At 33.9% G+C, this 24316-nt stretch overlaps 1 protein-coding gene across 1 annotated transcript; it reads left to right on the top strand.

The window, feature by feature from the left end:
- The first annotated feature begins 750 nt into the window (after positions 1–750).
- Positions 751–23947, top strand: LOC132543933 (F-box and WD repeat domain containing protein 10B-like). Its single transcript, XM_060207487.1, has 9 exons — positions 751–1336; positions 14368–14819; positions 15448–15683; positions 15879–16082; positions 16665–16786; positions 19960–20108; positions 20555–20697; positions 21195–21353; positions 22156–23947. The coding sequence occupies exons 1-9, from the start codon at positions 751–753 to the stop codon at positions 23945–23947; spliced, it is 3843 nt and encodes a 1280-aa protein (XP_060063470.1).
- Positions 23948–24316: the final 369 nt, after the last annotated feature.

Consider the following 24316-nt stretch of genomic DNA (forward strand, 5'->3'; position numbering starts at 1 on the left):
ATAACTGACAAAATTTGTACTGTAGGTGAGGTGGGAATCATTCATCAAGTTTGTAGTTCAGATTGTGAGGGATTCATTGATCAAGTTCAAACTGTATATGGTGTGGGAATAATTGACCAAATTTGTACTGTAGATGGGGAGGGAATCATTCGTCAAGTTTGTAGTGTAGAATGTGAAGGAATTATTGATCAGATTTGTGATGGAGAAGGAATCATTGAACAAATTGTGTTGTATATAGGAAGAGAATCATTGACCAAATTTGTAATGTTGATGGGAGGGGGTGATTGATCAAGTCTGTAGTGTGTACGGGGAAGGAAATCATTGTCTTAATTTGTGATGTGAATGATAAGGAAATCATCGTCTTAATTTGTGACGTGAATGATAAGGGAATCATTGAACAAGTTTGACTTGTAGATGGGAAGGGGATCAGTGATCAAGTTTATAGTGTAGACGAGAATTAAAGTATTGATCATGTTTGTATTATAGATGGGAATGAAATTATTGATCAGGTTTGTGGTGTAGATCGACAGGAAATCATTGATAATTTTGGTGGGAATCATTGAGCGAGATTGTATGGTATAGAGTATCAATGTTTTCTGTAAAACAGAGTGCTGTATCAAACTACAGAATATAATTGCTCGTATTTAATTAATGTCAATAAAGATAAAGATTTTAAACATGTTGATGATTCCTGTCCAAATTGTTTTACAGATAAGGTACCACTGAGTCATCAGGAGTGTTACTTAGGCCATGGTTGAGGTGTGTCAACAAATCCCTCACACCAGCATGTCCAGTCTGAGTGATGGGGTGATGAAACACCCAAATAACAATGTGGAGCTTTTCGAGTTCAACATTGGACAGGCACTGCACATGCGTTGTGTAAACACTAAAAAAGCATGTGGACAATGTGAATCTTGTCAGCTGAATACTAAATTAAAAGAGGCTAAGGAATGGTTGGGAAAATTTGGAGACCATTCTAAAAAACGTTTTATGTTAGGGCTAATGCGACGGTTTCAGAGTGTTGATTTGCTGCAGCAGATGGTGACTTTGTTACAGCCTTTGTTATATAAAGATTTTACATATGCCAGGAGTCGAACAACGCCCAGTCTGAAAACTGATACAGCTTCGCTCAGTTCTGATCGTGCTGTTCCATCCAAAGATGTTGAAGCTTTCATTTTGACAACATGGAATTGGTTTCAGAAGGCCAACTATTGGTCAAAAGCAAACTATGCAATGTCTTTGCTGCAACTTTGTGACAGCCATCTGCTCCATATTCTTGGGACCCAAGCACGAACCCTTCTTGTGTCTGAAGAGCGAGCAGCATCCTTTGCAGCAGGTATGTAACCAGAAGTACACTTGTACAGTATTTCTTTCTTTGTTCATCAAATTAACCTTCTGGTGCAAAATATGTACATGGTACAATGTACAGGAGAGTTGTGAAGGTGAAAAAAATTAATCCTGTTGTAGGTTTGTTTGCTTGTTTATTTTGTGTATTATATCTTGACAATAGCAAAGGTGATTTGGAGAAGATGATATCCACAGATAAAGGAGACACTCAAGGGCGCTTTATAGTGTCATCTCACTGAAATGTCATAATTATGGCATGGTAGCATGACATTTCACCTGGTCATGTAATACTGCCAGCTCTTTGACCAGTCCTTACTCCCAAGGCATTATTACTGACACTGAAATAGATAGCAGTAAATCTATTCAGACTTCGATTTGTCTTAGTCTAGTTTAGGTAAAATCCATTACCTTCTTCACTCAAGCCAGCGCTCATCTCAAAAGTCAAAAGTGAGGTTAAAGTCAAGGGAAATGATATGAAAGATGTAAAAGAATACAAGAAGAGATGGATATCCCAAGTTTAATCCCCTCTTATAATCATGCAGTGGGGGCAGCAGGTACTACTCTTATATTCTACCTTTAGGGACAGACTGGTGTAATAAACCTGAAGAACTCGAGACTCAATGATAATGAGATAATTACATTCATGAATAATGTGTAATGAAACTACAATCAGAGTGAAAAGCTACTGGAACCAACTTCCCCAAATCCTTTTGAAAAAACTATCCTGTAGTTCTGGGAAACCTTCCAAATTTCTCAAAAAAAATGATGATCATGAGATTAAAATGACTTTTTAATCAGCTGGATTCAAATATCTTTTTTTGAAAAGGGAACTACCGGTATTTTTTTAGATTTTATAATTGATTATCATTAAATCTTTTTTTTATGTTACTGTATCCAAGACATGAGCATGATATCTAATTTTGTAAAGTATGGAGATACAAAAAAGGTAGAGAATAGAGGTAAAATTATAATCAAAATGGAATTAACTATTAATTCAAGCTCTTTTAGAATTAAGGTTTTTTGTCTAACAATCATTTCACCCCTATAAGTCATAAATTTCAACTTCAAAATTACATATGTACTTAGGGAGACCTCTAGGTGAACTAGTTAAAGATTGCTTTAAAGCCCAGGTATATAGTTTCATCAGGTTTTTAAATAAAACCTTTAAAGTAATTATGTGTAATTAAAAAGTTTGAAGGGAGGCATTTAAATGCTAGGTCATTTAAGATGTTTCATAACATTATCTACGTAATTATATGTTCATAATTTGAGTAACCATCTAAAAACTTTGCATAGGTCCTTCGTGAACTACGGTTTCAGCATGGGGCAGAATATTTGTAATGGTTGGTTGGGTGATACAGTAAAATTCACTAATCTTTCACCTAGGCAACAGAGGTTCAATCTTTAACACTTTAACATAGGCAACAGGGATTAGATTATCCTATTAAATGTGAACAGGTAGGGGGGGTCACCTGCCCGAGCATGTGAGTTTTCCTCAGGTACCCCAGCTCCACACACACACACACCCCACCCACCCCCACCTCATCACCATGAAAGTAAAATCCAAAGGTTCAGTAAGCTAGCTATATATACTTGGTATACACATACATATTTGTATGAAAACAAATGATTAGATATATATTACATATAGATGTATTTATCAAATAAAACCTGTTGGAATTTTTTGTCATTTGATCAGATGTATATCATCTATTCATTTTTGTTTACCTCTGTAAATTGCTGAAGTGCCTTACTGAAAACCAACAAAATATGATGGTGATACATTTAGGTATTGGTCGACTGGTGTGAAAATCTCACTTGATGTCAATTCAAGTGTGTATTGTGTATGTTTGCTTCTACTATATAGACCTGTCATTCTAAGGTAGGATGGGCACTATACATATTTGTGTATACTATATGTTTGGGAATTGTACATATTTGTTTGAATAATGAATATTGGTATAACATTGTAATTCAAATTTGTGACGAGAGCACCTAAAGGCTGGCTACATTCTGTTGATTTGCTGTTTTGTTGACATCCAGAAAAAAAACCTTAAATAAATGGTTTTGGTTGTTATTATATCTTAAATCTTACTTGTTTTGTTCCATGTCATTAAAATGGTAGGTGACAGTGCATACTAATGACTCAGTATACCACTCTGATGCTGACTAGTGGCTCATATCCTTCGGTGAAGATCACCTAATTGCTCTCTATGGCATGTAATGGGCCTCTCACATGTTGTTCAGTGAAGTAGCCACCAGGTACTTCAAGAAGACCATGCCTCAGAATGATCCCTGCAGTTGATAAGACAATAAAGCTAACAAACAAACCCCAAAACTCCTCTGTACAGTGGAGGTCCCTATGAAATATCTTCAACTGGTGAATGCTCGCACCTTGGGCAGGAAGTAACACATTCTGAAGGGTTTTCTGTTCTACTTTCAGTATGAGATAGCTAGCAGTTATAGACAATCTGATGATGTGTATACTTCACCTATAAGATCCATACTCTTATAAGTTTCTTACATTGAATTAACAAAATATAACAAATAATTTCATGACTCAAGCATATTTTGTGGGCATCCATTTCTTAGCCTGATTTTCTCATTGGCTAGGACATCTGTCACACCTCCAGAATCAGATATTCATGTTGGAAAAAATTCAACAAAGTCTGTAAAATTTTGTAAAACAGTTATTGTGTGCTTTATCTAGGAGTTGGAATAAAGATTTGTAGGACAGATAAGTTTTACAAAAGTTTAAAAAGATTAAATATTATCTTGTTCTCAAAATTATTACATTATATACATGTATTCTAAAGATTTCAAAGACAATATCACATGTATTGTTTATTCAGAGAGAACAGAATGCATGAACAGTCTCTTTACAACGAAACTTGGAGGAAACTAATATGCATATTCAAAGGGAATAAATTTTCAAAAGAAGAAAGACTACAATGATTTATCTCGAATCCTTATTACATCTATCTTTAAGTCTATTATACTGATGCTCACTCTATGTCAACATAACTCTGTGTTGAATATACTGTTTTTAACCTAACATGTAAACCACACTGCGAACAAACACACACACAAAAATAGATGTCTGAAATTTGGTCCTAATGAATGCAAATAGTTGTTGAAAAGATAATAATCTAATGCAAACATGAGAAAAAAAAGTTTAAAATTATTTTCTTAAATATTTATTGTTTTGATATAATTGAAATGGTTCAAATGGAAACTGTGTAATTGGAGAATATAGTTGGTTTCATACATCACACATGTGCATGTGAATCCATTATCAGATATATATCTTAATGGTCTAAACACCACATCTTGTTGTAATCAATATCTTGCCTTCCCAGAATTGGAAAATAATGAAACAAAAGGCATATTGTGAGTGAATGCTTTCTTTGAAGTAATAATTTCTTCTTAAAGTAATATTACAATACAAATAGATTTTCGCTTCATTCTAAGGTTTGTCACGACTTCTTTCAATTCTTTTCGTAATGCCAAGGAGCTACCTGGATATTATTGATAAAAGTGATCAAAGAAAATGCCGGATAGCGAAAGCCTTAAAGGAAGTTGTATGGAAATTATTGATGTATATTTATAAGGTATTGTTAGGTCACCTTAGACAAAGTCGCGGGGTGACCTATTGCGATCTCCTTTTGTCTGGCGTTGTGCGTTGTAAGCTTTTATCATTTTTAACTTCTGGCTAACTCCTGAACCGATGCCAGTGAAATTGAAAAAAAAATCTTTCAATGCTAAAGATGCACTAAAATGTTAAATTATATGGTCCCCAACCCCCAGGGACCTGAGGGGTGGAGCCAAAACTGGTCAAATTGATTGAAACTTCAAAAATTTTCGTCTCAAATTCCAGGTATGGTAGAATCAAGTACTCTTCGTGGATGGAAAGGCATTAAGATGCTTAACCAAAATTGTAAATTTCATGACTCTAGGTCTCAGATTTTCCCCTGGAAAGGGGGTAAAATTTACTATAGATTATAAAGGAAACTATTTTTGAACATTATTTGTTTATTTTCTGTTGGAAAGCATTCTAAACTGGTTAGAATTATTAGTTTAAGATGACCATTTAATGAGATGCTTATATTGACTTTGGCTGACCCCCAGGGGCTGATGGTTGGAGTCAAAATGGGTCAAATTGACTGAAAATTCAAATATGTTCTATGGTTCCTAGATGAAAGATTTTATATGGGAAAATTCAAATCTTGTGTGGAATTTCCTTTGATTCAAACTTGATTAGAAGAATTAGCATGAGACAGCAGTTAATGTATACACAATTTACATTTGCATTGTGTGTACAATATAGTTAAAGTTATATTACTTTTTTTAACATGACATGTTACAAGAAGCATTGTGACTCAGGTGACTGTTAAGGCCCTTGGACCTCTTTTTTTTGTAGTTTTGTTATTGACAGTATCTCCTTTTTATTTTATTTCTATTGACATTACATTATAAACAACTGCTTCAAATCATTTTTAAAAGGCTATTGTTAAAACTGTGTTGAGACCTTGGATTTTGAATGAACCTATCACAAGTATGTGATATCTTAGCACAAATGTTTGATTAAATCTCAGTGGCATGTGCATTATTAGTTAATTTGAAAAAAAAGAAAAAAAGGCAGAATACAAATATATATAAACAACACAAATAATACTAAAAAATTGATGAAATGAGAGCAACATATGGAACAAACAGAAAGTACAAGGAGAATAAGACCAGGTGTTACAGAAGGGCAATCATCTTCTGCTTTCTTGACATTGTGAATGACATCCACCATGTAGATCTGGGTAAATACTAGTAATGTCAGGTTCCCATAGTTATGACCGGGTTACAGGCTATTAGCCTTCTAGATACATGTTCATTTTACATGGGTTGTGAAATGGAAGTTGAACTTCGGAGTAAGTTATTTTTTGACAATAAATTGACATACATACTTATTGAAAAAATTTACTTTCCCAGAGCTCGTTGACAAATGCCCAAGATCTTGATTAATGCCTGTAGATTCAACTTTTGGCAATTAGTGGCAAACTTTTCAGGAAGGCAGACCATACAATTTCCATAAAAATGTCATACTCTTGGTTTGAAATTCATGTACAGTGCAGTGAATATATTTATACATTATTTATTTGAACAAAGCAGATATATTTTGATACCAGTTTTATTGCTCAAAATATGTATGAAAATTGTCTGTGTAAAGCTGTACAGATATCGCGAGTACACAGGCTTATACAGGATTGATTTAGATATTAGTAATTGGACATGGATTAAGATTAGAGGGTTTGGCTCTGTATGATTTACTAGTGGAGGCCCCCAAACAGGCATTAACTTAAGTCTTATCAGAACTTATAAAAATCTGTCAATGTCTGAACGTGACTTATTTATCGTGGATTAAGCTCTTATCTACAAAGTCTTTTGAAGTGGATTTCATTAAGTATACACCATATTCTATGCACATATTTTTTCTCCTGTCATGGGAAAATTGATCTATATTGGTACATGTACTATATCATATATACACGCTACCCCATTGTGTGTCATAATTTTATCCTGTATTTTGTTTTTCAATGATTTGGCCTAAATTTATTCATATGAAAAGAAAGGATTTTTTTTTCTTTTGTTTTTCCTTGATCTGTCATGATGTCTTTTTTTTTGTATAGTTATGCATAACAAATCATGAATTTCCCAAAGCTCATCATATCCTCAGATTTTCGTGTAAAAGATATCCTTTAATTTAAAAAAAAACAAACTTTGATGATTGAAGCTTTGCTATAATTTTGCATATAGAATCGAAGGAGCATTGGAAGTCACTATAAACATATTCTTCATGTTTAGCAAATTAAATTTTGTGTGATGTTGAACTTGATCTTCATTTGTAATTACTGGAAAATTAAATACTCCCACTTAAACTTGAAATATGATAGTTATTATTATTTAGGGAAGTCTTGTCATCTATTGGTATAAAAATTCTACAATCTACATCAATTTAAGATAAATGCGGTGGGTCGTTTGATAATGTGACAACAAATTATCAACAAAATACCCCGGTAAACGTCATGACGACATAACACAATCAATGTTGTCGAGATAAAGACCCTGGGTTTGTGGAGATCGAAACTCTTTGTGAAGAAATCAATGTTATTGACTTTGTGCCCTTGTTTGGCAGAAACCACTTTGAGGGAGACGACATGCTGTGAAATGTAAATGTAGATCTGTGAACCTTTTGAGTCTACCTTATGGTAAAATGATCGGGGTCAGTCAAACTGGAAACAAAACGACCAATCTGTGTCTAAGTCTGGCAGCCTACGTGAGAGCAAGCCGATACAACATTTTCCAGGTCTCCTGTCATAGGTCATCTTCATTAAATTGTATGACTGTTTATCACCCCATGTGGAATCACTCAGCTGCGTCAGGCACACATTGACTATTTTGTTCTTCACCAATTAACACACTGTATTCTTTCTTTTAATCGTCGAACAATAAACTACATATCAGTATACTACAACAATACCATCCTATGGTGTATTAGTTCATTTTGGTCTGGTCCATTCTTCAGATTTTCGAAAATTGATTTTCAATAAAAGATATATAAAACATATCAATATCATATTCCTCATGCAGTGTGGTAGATGTTTTTTTTCGATAGTCCTAATTAGAGATACTATTAATATCTTGACTCAAGAAGACTTGTTATGTTTAATTCCTTTTAAGAAAGTTGTTGAAGGAAGACATCATATATTATTTTTATGATTGAAAAAGTCAAAAATATTTTCTACATATGCAGCACTGACCATCAAACATTATGTTAAGTGTGATTATTTCAATTTCCCTATTGTGAATTTTCCATTTCTTTGATGGTCATTAGTTTGTCTGTCAGTTCTGACATTACTTACTTTAATTGACCAACATTTTCATGGCAGGTGTCATTGACGAAGCAGAAGATGCTTAGTTTTCTGGAACACCTAGTCTTATTCTCTTCTTTCTTTTTTGTGCATTTTGCCCTAGTGTTACTGAATTTGAGGTTGGATTTTGATTATGTTCACATGTTGTTATTTTCTTGTTGTATTTCATCCATGTAAGGTTCTAATTACTAGAAACAAGGATGTATAATACATTGTACTTTCCTGATAGAAAGTACTATGTTGCTAGAATACTTTGCATACATTGTTAAATATTGAACATATTTACCTCTCCTTCATATGACATTGCTATTCATTTTGACATACATAAAATAAATGTTTTTAAAGAAAGCTTTTAACATTTATGCAATTTGTCAATAAACATTCATCATGAAAAAGTACTAAATTGCCTCAAAGTCAAACCTTTAATGGCAGTAGCACTTCTGAGATATTTTCTGTTATAGATTAATAAAGATGAAATTTTAAAATGCTATTTCCAGTTCATACATTGCTGTTTAAGTGTCATTTATCAGGTATGGGAGTGAACACATTGCTGTCAATCAGCCAGCTGTTTTATCTGAAATAAACTTAACATTTTACAATTACATGTATTCTTTTGTTAACTTTGAATTCAATCAATCAATATCATTAACGAGATAAATTTCAAGTTCAACTGAAATATGTTATACTTGAAAACTTTCCTTACTTTAGGTAGATCGTGTAGTGTGGTATCATGTACATACTTAGTGTACGAGAAGATAATTTATACAAGTTATGATTTCCAGGGATACTTTTTGTTCACTTGCCTTTCTCTGTTTTACCTATGAACTTTCCTTTGATTGAAATTGTAATGTATCTCTCATCATGACACTGTAGGTTTTCACATCAGTGTTTGTATGTAATAATGTATATATCCACTTCTTTTGGTGGCTAATGTTGTAGGTTTTTCATCAGTGTTTGTATGTAATAATGTATATATCCACTTCTTTTGGTGGCTAATATTGTAGGTTTTTCATCAGTGTTTGTATGTAATAATGTATATATCCACTTCTTTTGGTGGCTAATATTGTAGGTTTTTCATCAGTGTTTGTATGTAATAATGTATATATCCACTTCTTTTGGTGGCTAATATTGTAGGTTTTTCATCAGTGTTTGTATGTAATAATGTATATATCCACTTCTTTTGGTGGCTAATGTTGTAGGTTTTTCATCAGTGTTTGTATGTAATAATGTATATATCCACTTGTTTTGCTGGCTAATACATCCTTGCATGCTGCTCAGTTAAGATACACTGACAAGGCTTTAATATTTAAAACTTTACCTAAAAACAGCTAGCTTAGAGAGGTAATCTTTTTTTATTATTACATTGTCTTCATAAATTTTGTTCTTTTCATAATTGCTAGTCTATGTAATACTTACAGAAATGTGTCTCCATTTTATCAGCTTTATAACATATACACATGAGAACCCCCTTTTTCAATGACAGTATAATATGATACACCATTACCAAGTCATCAATATTTAGTGAGTTGGCAAGAAGTATTACTGAAATCCAGCAAGTTAGTGTTTTTTAAGGTTGTCACGATTTAAAAACAGAACGATAAATCATAAATATAGTGATAAAAGATATTCAGAATGAAGAATTAATGAAATGCACTGTTTGTAATATGTCTCTCATCTTACCTCTATTGTATTTGGCAGAGTAGTTTTGATTCAACAGTATACACTGATGAAATTTTCCATAAAATGACTAACTTATTTAAAAAAAAATGAAAGAGAAATCATTTGAGTGCATGATATTTATCGACTAATTAAATGTGTTCAAAAACTTTGTTAGCAAAGACAAAGAAATCTAAATTCTATTGTAAATAGCACAAAATTGGTTCGTTGAATTGGGAATGTAAAAAATTACATGAAAAGAATGAATAAAAAGTTTTAAAGATTAATAATCATATTTTTGTTAAAAAAAAGGATGAAAATGATGAAATAAAATACAAGGAATTTCTTTTTCACTGAAGATTTTGTTGATGCAGTATTGGTAATAAGCCTATGTGAAAATATTGAATGTATATATGAACATTTCAATTCTTTATTTTGAAATTCAGTATTTTTGAAAAATCTTTAATTTGAATATTTCGATGAAAGTATTCTACAAGCTGATAAGGCTTGGATGCCATAATCACTGTGAATTGTTCACTGTAGTGGACGTGAATTGTTCACTGTATTGATTCTCCTTAGGATACAGAGGAAATGGAACAAAATTATTGTGTAAAAAAAAAAAAAACTGCAAACATGATAGAAAAGTCTAATATGCTCAGACAGAAGCAACACACTATAAAACTTAGTGATTGATCTCAACTGGTTTTCAATAAGCTTTTATTATACAGGTAGAAGTTTTTCCAGAATACAATGAAGTGGAGTTTTAATATTGTCTGAGGCTATCAACAACCTATAGTGAATCAAAAGTGGAGGAGTGTTTTAAAGGACCATTAATGAAAAAGAACCAATAATCTAATAGTTTTAATTGTATGTGATGTTTAAACATAATTTTGATGTTTTTATTACAAAGTAGATTTTGAAATTTTCCTGTTGATTAAAAGCGATGAAATATGCGGTGATTTTAACGATTTTCATAATTTGAGTAGGTCAGGATATCAGGTTGATCTGAGATTGGACAAGTTGTTGTCACTGATATGGTAGTTCTGTTAGAAAGCTTTCATATTTGTAGTTTGTGTTAGGGACAGAAAATCAATTCCTTTCTTAAATTTATTCTACAGGTCTGAAAATATTGACCTTTAATTTATGAAGTATAATACCCCTGGTATGTTTTACATGAACCTTAAACATCATCCTACAGAATAAGGCTGTAAATATGCTGTTAATTTAATAGAAAAGTTGTTATATAAGTTTCTCTTTAAATCACTGCATTCTCTTTCTATAGCATAAATAAAAAAGATATACAGTACAACACAAAAATAAAAAATTTGGTAAAAAATTTTCTTCGAAATCAGTTTGAAGAAAATATAATCACTTAGGCCCAATGATTTTGCCATACATTAAATTCCCTTGACCAGTTGACCACTACAATGATCAGCCTGACATATTAGATCATATACCATACCTACCAAGATATCTGACAAATATGCCTGTGCTTTTATTAGCCTTGGTAATAGAAAGGTCCTATATAAGTTGTATGTATATATTGTATGTTAGGTCAGGGGAGGGAGGGGCAGAAGCCGTAATCCATATTAGATTACCGGTAGCATGGTCATCATTCATCTTTGAATAGATATATTGAAAACAGGTTCCCAGGCTAATACATTCAACTTATATGACAAATTCCCATGAAACTGACAAACTATTCATATCGGCTTATAGGGTCCCCAACCTTTGATGAAATACTTTGGGATTGTTAAATGTGGCCATTGAATATTATATTGCACATGTACAGTAACTAAATTAGAAGTTTGAAGGCTGAACACTTGATCTGAGTATTTAAATTTCATCAAAAATCTGAAATTTTATAGAAAATGTCAGTATTGTGATTGCCTTTTGTTTAGTGTCATCCATCATGTGGTATGCATCTGTAAACAGCTGACATTTTCAGCTTTTTCTCAAAAACTCTTGACCAATTTTAATGAAGTTTTGCAAAAACCTTTCATGGCAGAAGCTTAACCAAAAGTGTGAATTTATGGTTTTCACAACCCAGAGGTCTGAGGAACACACCAAAGTGATTAACTTTGTCGAAATTTCAATAATTGGTATAGCACTTGCCATGGAAGTCATAATCTGACTTTTGGACAAAATGATTCATGATTATTCAAGCATGTATGAATGAAAATGGAGTCCACAGTCATCATGATGACAGTCTCTAGCTTAAAATGTCAATGTAAAAGCTCTTATTAAAAAACTTATCTACATCATTATGTACAAAGTATCAATATACACTAATAGTATTTTGGTAAAAGCTATAACTTTTTTTTCAGCTTTCAAAAGTGAAGTATATTTACTGTACTGCATTTAACATTGTTGAGGATTCTGATAAGATTTAAAGGAAAAAGTGATCAGTCTGCAAATGGATTCAATGCAACCAGTACATGCTATCTGAAGGTTCAGTGATAACATAAATCAGCGGCTGTTTTCTCTAAAAGTTTGAAAAAAAAAGGTTAATGACTGTATTTTATCATAAATCAGTCAGTCTTTCCTTCCACGGTGTTGTAAATTTCTTCAGGAACATGTTAGTTTCTGTCATTTAAAGTTTACACACATGACAAATTATGAAAGTTTTTCAGGTGACAAAATTAGGCTAACATTCAAGAGTGATATAATATAAACATTACTAAAAGGTACTAAAAGATAAAACCGACTTCTTTTAAGTGGAGATCTATACACATATACAAGCCTTTCAGGCATGCACTGTCACTACCTGTTTTGTTCAGAAATTAGTTTGGCATGCGTCAAACAGTAAAATAAGAATGATTTGAATGTCTAGTTAAATATAAAATCAATTTCTGACAAGTAGAAATGGTAAAATATTTAATGATAGGACATAGTCTTCAAGTCATAAGGACACTTCAGGAGAGGAAATAGTCTTCAAGTCATAAGGACACTTCAGGAGAGAAAATAGCTTCACTCTGAACGAGTTGGCAGACATGAATCAATTCAGTTTTGGCACTGGTTGATCAGGTTTTGAATTCAAAGAAAATAGAAAATCAATTTCACTTTGCTTGTTATAATGGTCACAAATTAAAAATCATTCCACTTTCCCAAAGTATTCTTATGGTCAGTAGAAATTGACATTTCTTTGAAGAAAAGGGTCTAGAATTGATTGGTGTTGGTGTACGTTTGTGATTTTATATGTTTGTGATTTTATTGAATGGTCTGTTTACATTACACGTGACCCCAGCTGTGAGAGCCTATGTGTGTGGTGGTTATATATTTGTAAACATTGTAATAATATCTCCATGGTTACATACTGTATACTATGTAATAATATCTCCATGGTTACATACTGTATAATATGTAATTATATCTCCATGGTTACATGCTGTATAGTTTGTGATAATATCTCCATGGTTACGTACTGTATACTATGTAATAATATCTCCATGGTTACATGCTGTATACTATGTAATAATATCTCCATGGTTACATACTGTATACTATGTAGTAATATCTCCATGGTTACATACTGTATAGTTTGTGATAATATCTCCATGGTTACATGCTGTATAGTTTGTGATAATATCTCCATGGTTACATACTGTATACTATGTAATAATATCTCCATGGTTACATACTGTATACTATGTAATAATATCTCCATGGTTACATACTGTATACTATGTAATAATATCTCCATGGTTACATGCTGTATACTATGTAATAATATCTCCATGGTTACATACTGTATACTATGTAATTACATTTCCATGGTTACATGCTGTAGAGTTTGTGATAATATCTCCATGGTTACATACTGTATACTATGTAATAATATCTCCATGGTTACATACTGTATACTATGTAATAATAACTCCATGGTTACATGTTGTATAGTTTGTGATAATATCTCCATGGTTACATACTGTAAACTATGTAAAAATAACTCCATGGTTACATACTGTATACTATGTAATAATAACTCCATGGTTACATACTGTATACTATGTAATAATATCTCCATGGTTACATACTGTATACTATGTAATAATATCTCAATGGTTACATACTGTATATTTTGTGATAATATCTCTGTATACTGTGTTATGATACCCCCATGATTATATATAATATGTTAATATAAGTGACACAACAGTACCGTAAATCCTGTAAAATCATGCCCGGTTTAAAGACAACTATAACAAGTTTTTTTTATTCTTTTCTCGTATAGTTGTGTGTGTGTTGAGGGTCAGTGATCATCATTTGTGTTAATTCAGATTATTTCATAGAAAAAATATAGATATATACCAGAGCACGTATAGGTGTTTCATACTGCAGCTATTGTGTGCATCTTTCATAATCAGTTGACTAATGGTAGATTAAACTCAATTTTTACATTTCTGAAAACTAAAAAAAATTCATTTTCTATTTTTTTTTACAGAAGATGACCTGCTAGAGGCAGCTTCTATAGCAAGTACTAATTACACATATCAATCCGACGAGCGACCTGACCTTGACCTTCTTATCCGAGCAACACCTGAGTATGGCATTCCAAAACTTAATCCACTCACTGGTGAAGAACTCTTCTTGGATGATGAAATTGAAAATGATGATAGTGGTGATGAAAGTTTCACTTCCATGGACATTCTGTCAGTTGATCCAGCATGTATGGTGGTTCCAACATCAGCAAAGGCTTCCTCTGGGGTTGCAAAATATAAAGACTTCATCCGCTTTCTGCCTGTTCATATTGCTAAATATGTGCTGGGATTTTTGGACATTGCTACATTACACAATGCACTGTGTGTAAGTAATTACTGGAGCTCTCTTGTGGAGGAGGTACATAAGGAGTTCCGTATTAACCAGGACCTATGTGAGGAAGTAATGCTGATGCAGGTTAGTAAAAAAATTCTTTTCAGTAAATTTAGAAGTGAAAATTTTAGGTCTGTGACACCGTTTTTTGGGAAGGGCATGTAGAGTTTGCCATGCCTGTCCAATACCATCCCATCCTTTCACATCCTTAATCAATGTCATCACTTAAGCAACTTCTTTTCCTGATGAATTTTGAATGAACTTTTTTTCAACTGTCAACTTTAACAAGTTTGTGTTTTTGGGGTTCTAAGGTCAAGTTCACAGCTGCTATTTTTAGAAATTTTTAAACATGGGTACTTATGTCCACGGAGGTAAGGCATTTAAGTCTTAAAGACATAGCCTTGACTACAAGAGAAATTTTGATCATCCCTAAATCAAAATTGAATCAATCATTTCTGTCATTCTAGTGTCAAATTCACAGAAATACTTCACCTGGTGTCATCACTGACATGTAACTAACTGTTGTATGATTCATCATAAAACCAACAGCTCATTTGCCAGTAATTTCAGCATCCACATTAGTGAAAAAGTATTTACTAGAACTTTTAGGTATCAAATGAAGCAATAAAAAAACATATAGAGAACTGAAATATTTGAAGTGATTTTGATCATCTTTAAACTCCTGATAATTATCATTTGTTTGCTGTTGTAGGGTGCTTCAGCACAAGGTGCAAACCCAGTATACGCCAAAGATGTAGATGTTCTTGTGCCAAATCGGCACCTGGGTACAAGGGAGATAATTACCACAAAAGATCAAGTTGTCAAAGCCAAGTATAAGAATGAGGTCAATTTTGAAACAGCTTTGTCAGGAATATCATGTCGCAAGGTCATCATGGAGGAGCGCAATGTCTATTGTGGCTCATATAATGTCATGGTGCTCAAAGATGTGTAAGTTTTTTTTATCTCCTTAAAATGATTATACAAAATTATCTTTTTTTTTCTGCTAATAGCAACTAGTGAATACCAGGAAATTATATCAAATGGAAAAACGAAGATTTGATTTATTTGAGAGATCATATGGTTCTAACTGTTAAACATTTTCTACTTACAAAACACCTTTAAGGATTTATTCTTATTATACAGTGAGGACTCTCATCGTGTTGTACACACCTGTGGAGGTAAACTGATAGCCATTGGGTCAAAGGATCGTAAGGTACGCTTTATAGAGCGAGAGTCTGGAAAAGAGCAGGGTCCAGTGATTACTGGACATGCTGGAAGTGTCCGCTGTGTTTACCTGTGTGAGGATGATGGCTACGTCCTTAGTGGCAGTTACGACACTAGTATTAGGTAAGTTATAGCCAAAATCTTACTCTATGATGAAACAAGGAATTTCATTGGTTATTTCCTCTTCTTGGTTTATCTTGTAACAAGGATTTTCAAAAGTCAGAGCTCCATCATGTTGTTTTCTGGTACTGCAGATAAAGAAATTTCATTGGTTATTGTATATATTTCTTTCAGTTATGTGCCGGTGTCATCCGGGCTTGTTTTGGGACATTTTTATTATTTGCTGATGTAACTAGAAATTTCACTACTTTATAGCTATATTTTTTTTTATTGCTTTCTGATTAATATGGAATTTCATTGATTATTGTCATATTGTTATAAGTAATTCATTAGGTTTTTTTACTATTATATGATGCAGAGAGGAGAAAATAATATGAGAACAAATAAATGCTGGAGCTTTAAAGCTAATACTAAAAAATATTTTTAAACTTGTTATGTAAAGCATTGCGGACAGTTAAACATTACAATGGATTGATAAATATTGCATAATTTGAAGCTAGTTATTAGCAGAGAACATAGCTCTATAAAGTAATTAGAATGTACATCATTAACGATTAATGGAAATATTAACTGTTTGTAACACAGGATGTGGAACATGGAGACTGGCAAGTGTATGAGAATATTTCGTGGTCACCGAGACACAATCCTCACAGTCATGGTGTATGGTGATTACTTAGTTTCTGGTGCCAAAGATAACTGCTGTAAAGGTAAAAAATTATGTTTTAGTTACAAAATATAAACTCATTATAATCACTTGGGATCTCACCATATTGTACCCAGGCCCTTACAAGTCCTTACTGTAACAGATGTGTCACAATCTGTAATATTTCTTTCAACACACAGATGTTAATACACTTGATCTTCTAATAATTTTTTGCCTATTCTTGCCTGGTATTCTTACCAGTGATAACCTAACCCACCTCAATGCTGCAACGTTCAGTGTGCAAATAAATGGACAACTTAGCAACAACATATGTCAGGAACTTGCGTAATTTCATTGTTAAAGGGCTCTATTCTTATTTATTTTGCATCATAGTTACATATATACAATTTCAAATCAGCAAAAGAAATATATAATATCCAACAGAGATTAATGTGACAGAACTAGCCAAATAGACAAGGTTGTAATCCACCATTATCTGTGTCATAACTCACAGCCCTGTGGTGGACTTATTACTGGATAAGGAAGTAAACTGTTTTGTATTTTTAGTGAACAGCAATATCTGTGGGTGGGCTTATTGCCAGATAAATACAATTACTGCCTGGAGAATACATAATGAATCAGTATGATTTGTCACGGGTGTTTTTCAAAACTGCATAGTGATATATAGTGTCATATTTCAACAATGTTGTAATTTCATTGAAAATGTTAAGTAGTTATAGAAATGTCAGGTCAAAGAGTCTAGATAAATAGTCACCTGATATATGGAAGTCGAAGTATAACTCAAGAATCTTAGAAGTTGGGGTCACTGACACTTAATGATAACAACACCCTGAAGTGTTGGTCAAAGCCCGATAACTAAACAGCATGTTCTATAGAGTATCTATTTGTTTTTCATAGTCCTGCTTTTACTGTGATTTTGGCAGAAAAATAACATCACAAAAATGTGAAAAAAGACAAAAAATTAATGAATAAAACTGCACCATTCAGATGGTTCATACTAAGTCATGATTAGGGTCAAAAGGTTTTTGTTGTTGCTTATAAACTTTCTTGGTCATAAATTAGAAAAAGAAAATTACCACTTGAATTCTGTAAAAAAAACAGAAGTGTGTTGATATATATATATGTATTTGATGAAATGTTCTATTGCGTACATAGACAAACATTTACACACCCTTTATGTCCAATCACAAGATAAATACAATCAACATTCTGTCATTCCCACATAAATATAAAAAAAATTTATCTTTACAATAAAAAAGTTTATTGAATTTTTCAGGCTTAATAGTAGACAAACCTGTTATGATTGAATTGTGACCACCTTCACACCTGGAAAGTTGTTTGTTAGCTTATTTATTGAGAATGTATTTACGATTTCCAGATTCAAGGCCTGGGGTGTTTCGTGGTTAACATGCTAGGTCAATATATAGGGCACTTGGACTTCTTCCTCTTAGGATTTGGTTCAAGATAAATCATTGCTATCACCAGGAGTTGGACGTCTAGAGCACAGCTAGAATATTTCAATCGTTCACTTGTGACAAATGAACTGCTCATTTATCTGTCTGATTATCCGTTTTTCACAAAACAAATCCACAAACTTAGTGATTGTAAGCATTTCACGTTTTAAGGTTTAAGTTGGCGACAAAATGGAAGAAATATATTTAGTGTGGTGAAAGTTGTCTACTTCAAAACCTGAGATACTGTCATCCTGTCGTATTCAGGATAATGTGGAGGGAATCTTGATATGTTTTTTTCAATATTCGGGAAAGGAGCTATTGCCTTGCTTCTTTGTTGTGGTGTATAGGTTTTATTGTCTAAGCATGGATACTTTATTGTGACTTAGATATAAGAGCATGGAAACATGACACTATCAAACTAACTATCAAGATCAATGATACAGATGTCAGCTTTTTACACACTACTGTTTTCATGAAAATTGTCACTCAATAAATGACATCAAGATTATAGGAATTACTACATCAATTGATGACATCAACGATTGGCTAAGAAATGTTGGCACATATAAATACAGTTTAGATGTAAGTAAAGTGCCATGAACAAACAGTGCGTCAGATTTTCCAAAAATGGGGGGGGGGGGGGTTCCAACCCCTTTTACCTTAAGCAAACTTGATAAACCAACAATATGTATTCCATTTTTTCCTTTAGATGTTTCAGATATTTCTGAGTGTGCTTTAGATTGAATATCCATATTTTGGTTTGTTACTTACAAAATAATCATCTGTATATGATTATACCTTTGAGGTTAATTTCAGAAACTGATTACCTCTTTGCTTTCTATAAAAGAACTTGTTTGCTTTGGTATAAAGTACAATTTGATTTTATTGTGTTAAGATCTGCTCGGGGGAAATTAATTGTGAGACCAAGAAGGATTTTCATGTCCCTTCTGACAAAACCTTCAATGTGTGAACTAAAAACAAATATTTTCCCTGTAGTTCTGAAATCTAAGGATATTAATTTCACAGACTTATTTCAGGCCATGTTTGTTTAGCCATATTGGTGAGAGTATCCAAATATTGACTTAGATATTTACAAGGTACTGAAGGGCCAACTATTGTTCAACACACAAATTTGTTTGTTAATAAGTCTAATATCATCACTATATTTAGTTGAAGTCACGGCAGTGTCAGAATCTGTCAAAAATATATATTCAAAGTAGATTAGAAATATCTTTACTCATGAATATGCTAATTTTTAAATATAATTTTTGTATGAGAATGTACTCTAAAAGAGTACATGTACTTAAAAACATATTTTCAAGGTGGTGGGGAGGAAAAAAACCCTACATAATAGAGTAAATTCAAAATGTCTGTATGCTTATTTAAGAAAAATAAGATTTGAGTGTTTTATACTGACCCAGTTCCATGAAAGGTCTTTGACCTAAGGTTATTCCAAACCAACTTTGCTGTCATTGTCAGTTTTCTTGTGATAAAACTTTTCTTGTGGTTGTTCCTCTTTTTCCTGAGTTTCATCTTTTTGATAACTTGTAGAAAGTTGGAATGTATCCTTAATCTTGGGAGGGAGGGGGATTCCCCAGGGGAGGGAGGGGGAGTCCACAGGTCCTCCATTCTTGCGAGTCAAATCCCAAATGTAAGTCATGCTCTTAGGACCACAAAACAGTTTTGGTTTATATTTACCTCATGGTGATATAAGGTTTTTAAAGTTCTGTAATTGATAGTTGTTGCAATAAACTTGTTTCAGTTTGGAACATGCAAACTGGAAAGTGTCAGCGGACATTTAAACATCGTAAACCTGTGTGGGCAGTGGCCATGAATGAGGAACTGTGTATCACTGGGTGTGAGGGAGGTCGAGTGAAGGTCTGGGACGTGAAGACAGGCGACCTTGTCAAGGTGAGTCACCTCTGAACTTTACTAAGTATATGAGGCAGTCAGTGAAATGTAATGGTGATGAGATTTATTAAAAAATTGATATGCACCAAGGCAAAGACCGGAAATCTTATTTGGCACAGAGCATCATCTGTTGGGTTTTACGGCTGCTTTTGCATCTAACTGTCCTTATAACTGGACCTCCACCTCTGAGGCCTTCTTGGGGCAGTCACAAGGTATTGGCCAAGGTCGGTGATTTTTCTCTGGGTCTTAAATGACCCAGTTTGTTAATAGATAAAACAGTAATAAACTAAACTGTCAGTTTTGATGGTAACGAGAGTCTAAATTCACACTTGGACATCTTAGATGAAATATGTATGTACTAGATATGTGAGATATAGTGTTCTGATCGAGGTTTGAGGGGTTTATCAATCTCAGCTCCTTCTCACTTTGTTGTTATTGTATTTTAGATGTTAAGTGGTCATCATGACCAGGTGACATCCATCAAGTTTGACAAGTGGCACATCATCACCGGCAGCAAGGATGGTTACGCTTTAGTATGGAGTGCACAAGGCTACCTCAGTCGCTGTCTCAACGCCCTCAGGCATCCCAAGTAATACACACATTGGAAATCATTTTTCAAATCGATACACATAAATCTGTTGATATCATATTTTTAACCCGTTTGAAAACTTAAATTACTGCTTATTATGTTTGTCCCATTCTATCTTAATCAAAGTAATCTCTAAAGTCACTACCTCTCTGATCAAACGTTCTACACAGATCAACCACAACAAAACCTCAGACATGTTTTCATTTCAGGATTCCAAGGTCAAGGTCACTAATAATATTTTTAGATAATCATCAAATCCAATTCAGTAACATTACACTTATTATTTTATAAAGGGAATTTGATAAAACTTTTTCTATCTAGAAGGCCAAGGTCACCATTACTATTTATAGCATATAATCAAGTAGGTACGGAGAAACAGCATTGATGTCTTAGACATTTTCTGGTTTTGAAAATATTTGGTATGGAGGCATCTGTCATTATTCTGTAAATATAATTAAATGAAGTCTATAAAGTCTTTGGTAAATGTTTGTTTCCAGGGCCGTCCTTTGTGTAGAGTTCATGTACCTTCGTGTTATCACTGGATCAGCTGATGGGCGACTCCGCATCTGGAACATGGTTAACGGACAGTGTTGTCGGATCATGCGTGGAAACAGTCGTAGTGATGCAATACAGTCAATCATTGCCATTGGTAACAGGTAAAGGAAAAATTAAAAAGATGATGGCAGTGACTTTTTGTGTATTCAGTCTACAGCTATTAACTGTGAGAACAAGAAGACACTTTATACACTAGTAAGATAAAATTTGTGTACATGAAGGTTGAAAAGTATTCCATCCATGGTAGGTGTTACGTCAATTTTAAAAAAAAATCTGTGTTTTAACATTCAGTGTCTTAATTTCAACCAGTCACTTGTCCCTGAGAACTGATCATGATTGAATTAGAATTGTCAGACAAAGGTCAGGATTATATTTTGTTGATTATCCAATCAACAAGTTCTTATCATGAGTTGTATTGATTTGGAGGAGGAATTGTAACATTACCAATCCTCCCTAAAAATAGAGCTTTATATTTCAGTAGATTTATTTTTAAATGAGGAAGAAAAATATAGTAAAATGAATCTAAAGATATTAGTATGTGAAAATGTAACAATTATGTGATAGAGCTCACCTGTGTATTTATCTGGGTTTGCTTTTCTTCCTGATGTAATGCTGTAATGTTTATGATGTGAATACCTCAAGTGTCTCCATATTTGGCTGATTCTATCGAAATCATTCTGAAACTGTGTTCTTTTACCATTATCTTAATTTCTGGAGGTTATATAAGAATCCAGATGATGTTAAGTGTATTAGAGGAGTTTAACAAGATTTTACAGTCAGTCACTAGCTGTCACAAAATCAAATCATTGATATTCCTCTGGTACACAGTGTTACTGCAGTAGGTTGTGAAGTTCTTCTAGCTACCAATTTATCTTAAATCATGTTTTTCACATTATGTTTCAGGATTACACTTAATACCAGTGTTAACCTGTTGGTACTCAACTTTGAGAAAGTTGAGTGGGATTATACACTGGAGAATGACAAAGTTCCACCACTGGTACAGTATAGCTCATACGCTGACACGCCCATCAGGTCTCACCCATACTCCTACATCCGAGCGCAGAGAATGGTACGAGCTGGTGCCACAAACTCAAAAATAGTCTTACACAACCGACCAGGGGAGATACAGGAACGGCACCTGGACAGTGGACGGATTCTCCCTCAAACTTCATTCCATGCACCGCAGTACCCTCACAGCGCAAAGACCTTAAGTTCGCGTAGTATGGCAAGTGCGAGACAAATACAAAGTCAGGGCTTCGCTGATGTAGGATTTGAAAGCATGCATTTCACAGCCGGCACCGAGTCCCGTTTGGCACTGTCTGAAGTCAAAACTGCTGTCTCAAGTCGAGGGAAGAGTCGAGCCTCTACTGCCCCTTCAAAGCCTCCACTGCCAAAGACGCGACCCTTAACGCACAAGTCTGGGGTATCACAACATAGTGTGATCATCGCTGAACCTAATCCAGATCAGTATGATGATGACGATGATGACGAGAATGGACCATCAGCTTCAGGTCTAAAGCGAAGAGTTTCCTGGGCATTTGAGAAGCCCCTCCTTCCAAAGTCTAAAGATATTTCTCTTTCAGAGACAAAGTCATTGCTACGGTCACAGATCCGGATGAAGTCTGAGAGTATTGTGCCACCAGATTTCATTTACATGACTGTGAATGCCATTCAGAATTCCATGAAGACAACAGAAACAAACAGTAATACACAGGTAAACTTTAAACTAACAAATAATCTTGCAGATACATTGAAAAATAGGCCTAGTTCTTCTCCACCAAAAATTGACCCCCGTACTAGATTGGGTCCTGGAGAGATAGGAATAGAAAAGTTTATTATTGAAGACAAAGTGGACACCATGTCAGAATTCTCTGATGTCAAATCTATAAAATCTATCAAATCAACAAAAGCAAAGGATGATGGGATGCCAGAGAGTCCAGAAAAAGAAATATATGCCACACCATGCGACATTAAACCAACTAAAATTAAATTAAGACAAAGTTTGCATTCAAAAAAGACAAAAAGCACTGTGCCAATTGGTCGAGTCATCAGGCCAATATCTGCATCTGCCAAGCGAAAAGAGACTGATCCTGAATTAAAGGCACGTGGAATTCGACCAGGAACAGCCCCAGCTCAAACAAATCGTCCAGATACAGCTGTGTCTGTTAGGTCCACTATTGCACCTTCGCTGCCTGGAGTGTCTCCTCCACAGAAACCTCGAGGCCAATATGGTCTTTCAAGCACAGCTATGGAGTCCAGTGTTGTTCCTATGCTGATGTACCCTGCTGACATGAAGGAGAAATTATCACAGTTGATTCAAGAAAAACGAAGTCAAAACAAAATTGAAGATGTGCAATCAGCAGGTGATGGTACTGGTCAGATATTGGGAAAAGTTAGTGCTTATAATGATCCAATGCGGAGTCATGTGAAATTTGATCTGCGAACATATGAACAGGAGAAAGACTACATCAGTAGCATAGAGAAAATGTTCTCAGAGCAAAAACTGCGAGAGGAAGAAGAACTGGAGAAAAAGCAACGCTCAGCTTGGTTAGCTCGTGCTAAATCCAGACCACGTTCACAACAGCCACCTTCAAAAGTCCGACCAGGGTCCAATATTAATAGTCCAAAGTCCAGGCCATCATCCTTGTGTCCTAATCAAGTGAAGATCCGTCCACATTCACAACCTCCTTGCTAATCAATCCAAAAATGTTACCATAGTCCCATTGTATACCTGAGAGTAAGTCTCAAAGCATTATCATATCTGTGATATATTGTCTTTTTGCCTATTGTATGATCAGGTTTTAATTACAGGTCTCCAAAGGCAGATTTAAACCTGTGAACTGTGATATCCATTACATTACAATGTATTCAGTTTTTTTTTCTTTTCTTTTTTTTTCTGAATTTTAAATACCTCAGAATGTATCTGACAAGCATCAAGGTATTCGAGAGAAATGAAACCTTGTTTCTTTCATTCTAATTTCACATATCAATGCATGATTCATTTCCTTCATTGATTTGATTCACTGAACATTTTCTGCATGGTGAGTGTTTATGCTAGTGTGTT

The sequence above is a fragment of the Ylistrum balloti genome, unplaced genomic scaffold (genome assembly GCF_031769215.1).
Source record: "Ylistrum balloti isolate Yb309-2 unplaced genomic scaffold, AGI_CSIRO_Ybal_v1 Utg369772, whole genome shotgun sequence".
NCBI lineage: Eukaryota > Metazoa > Mollusca > Bivalvia > Pectinida > Pectinidae > Ylistrum > Ylistrum balloti.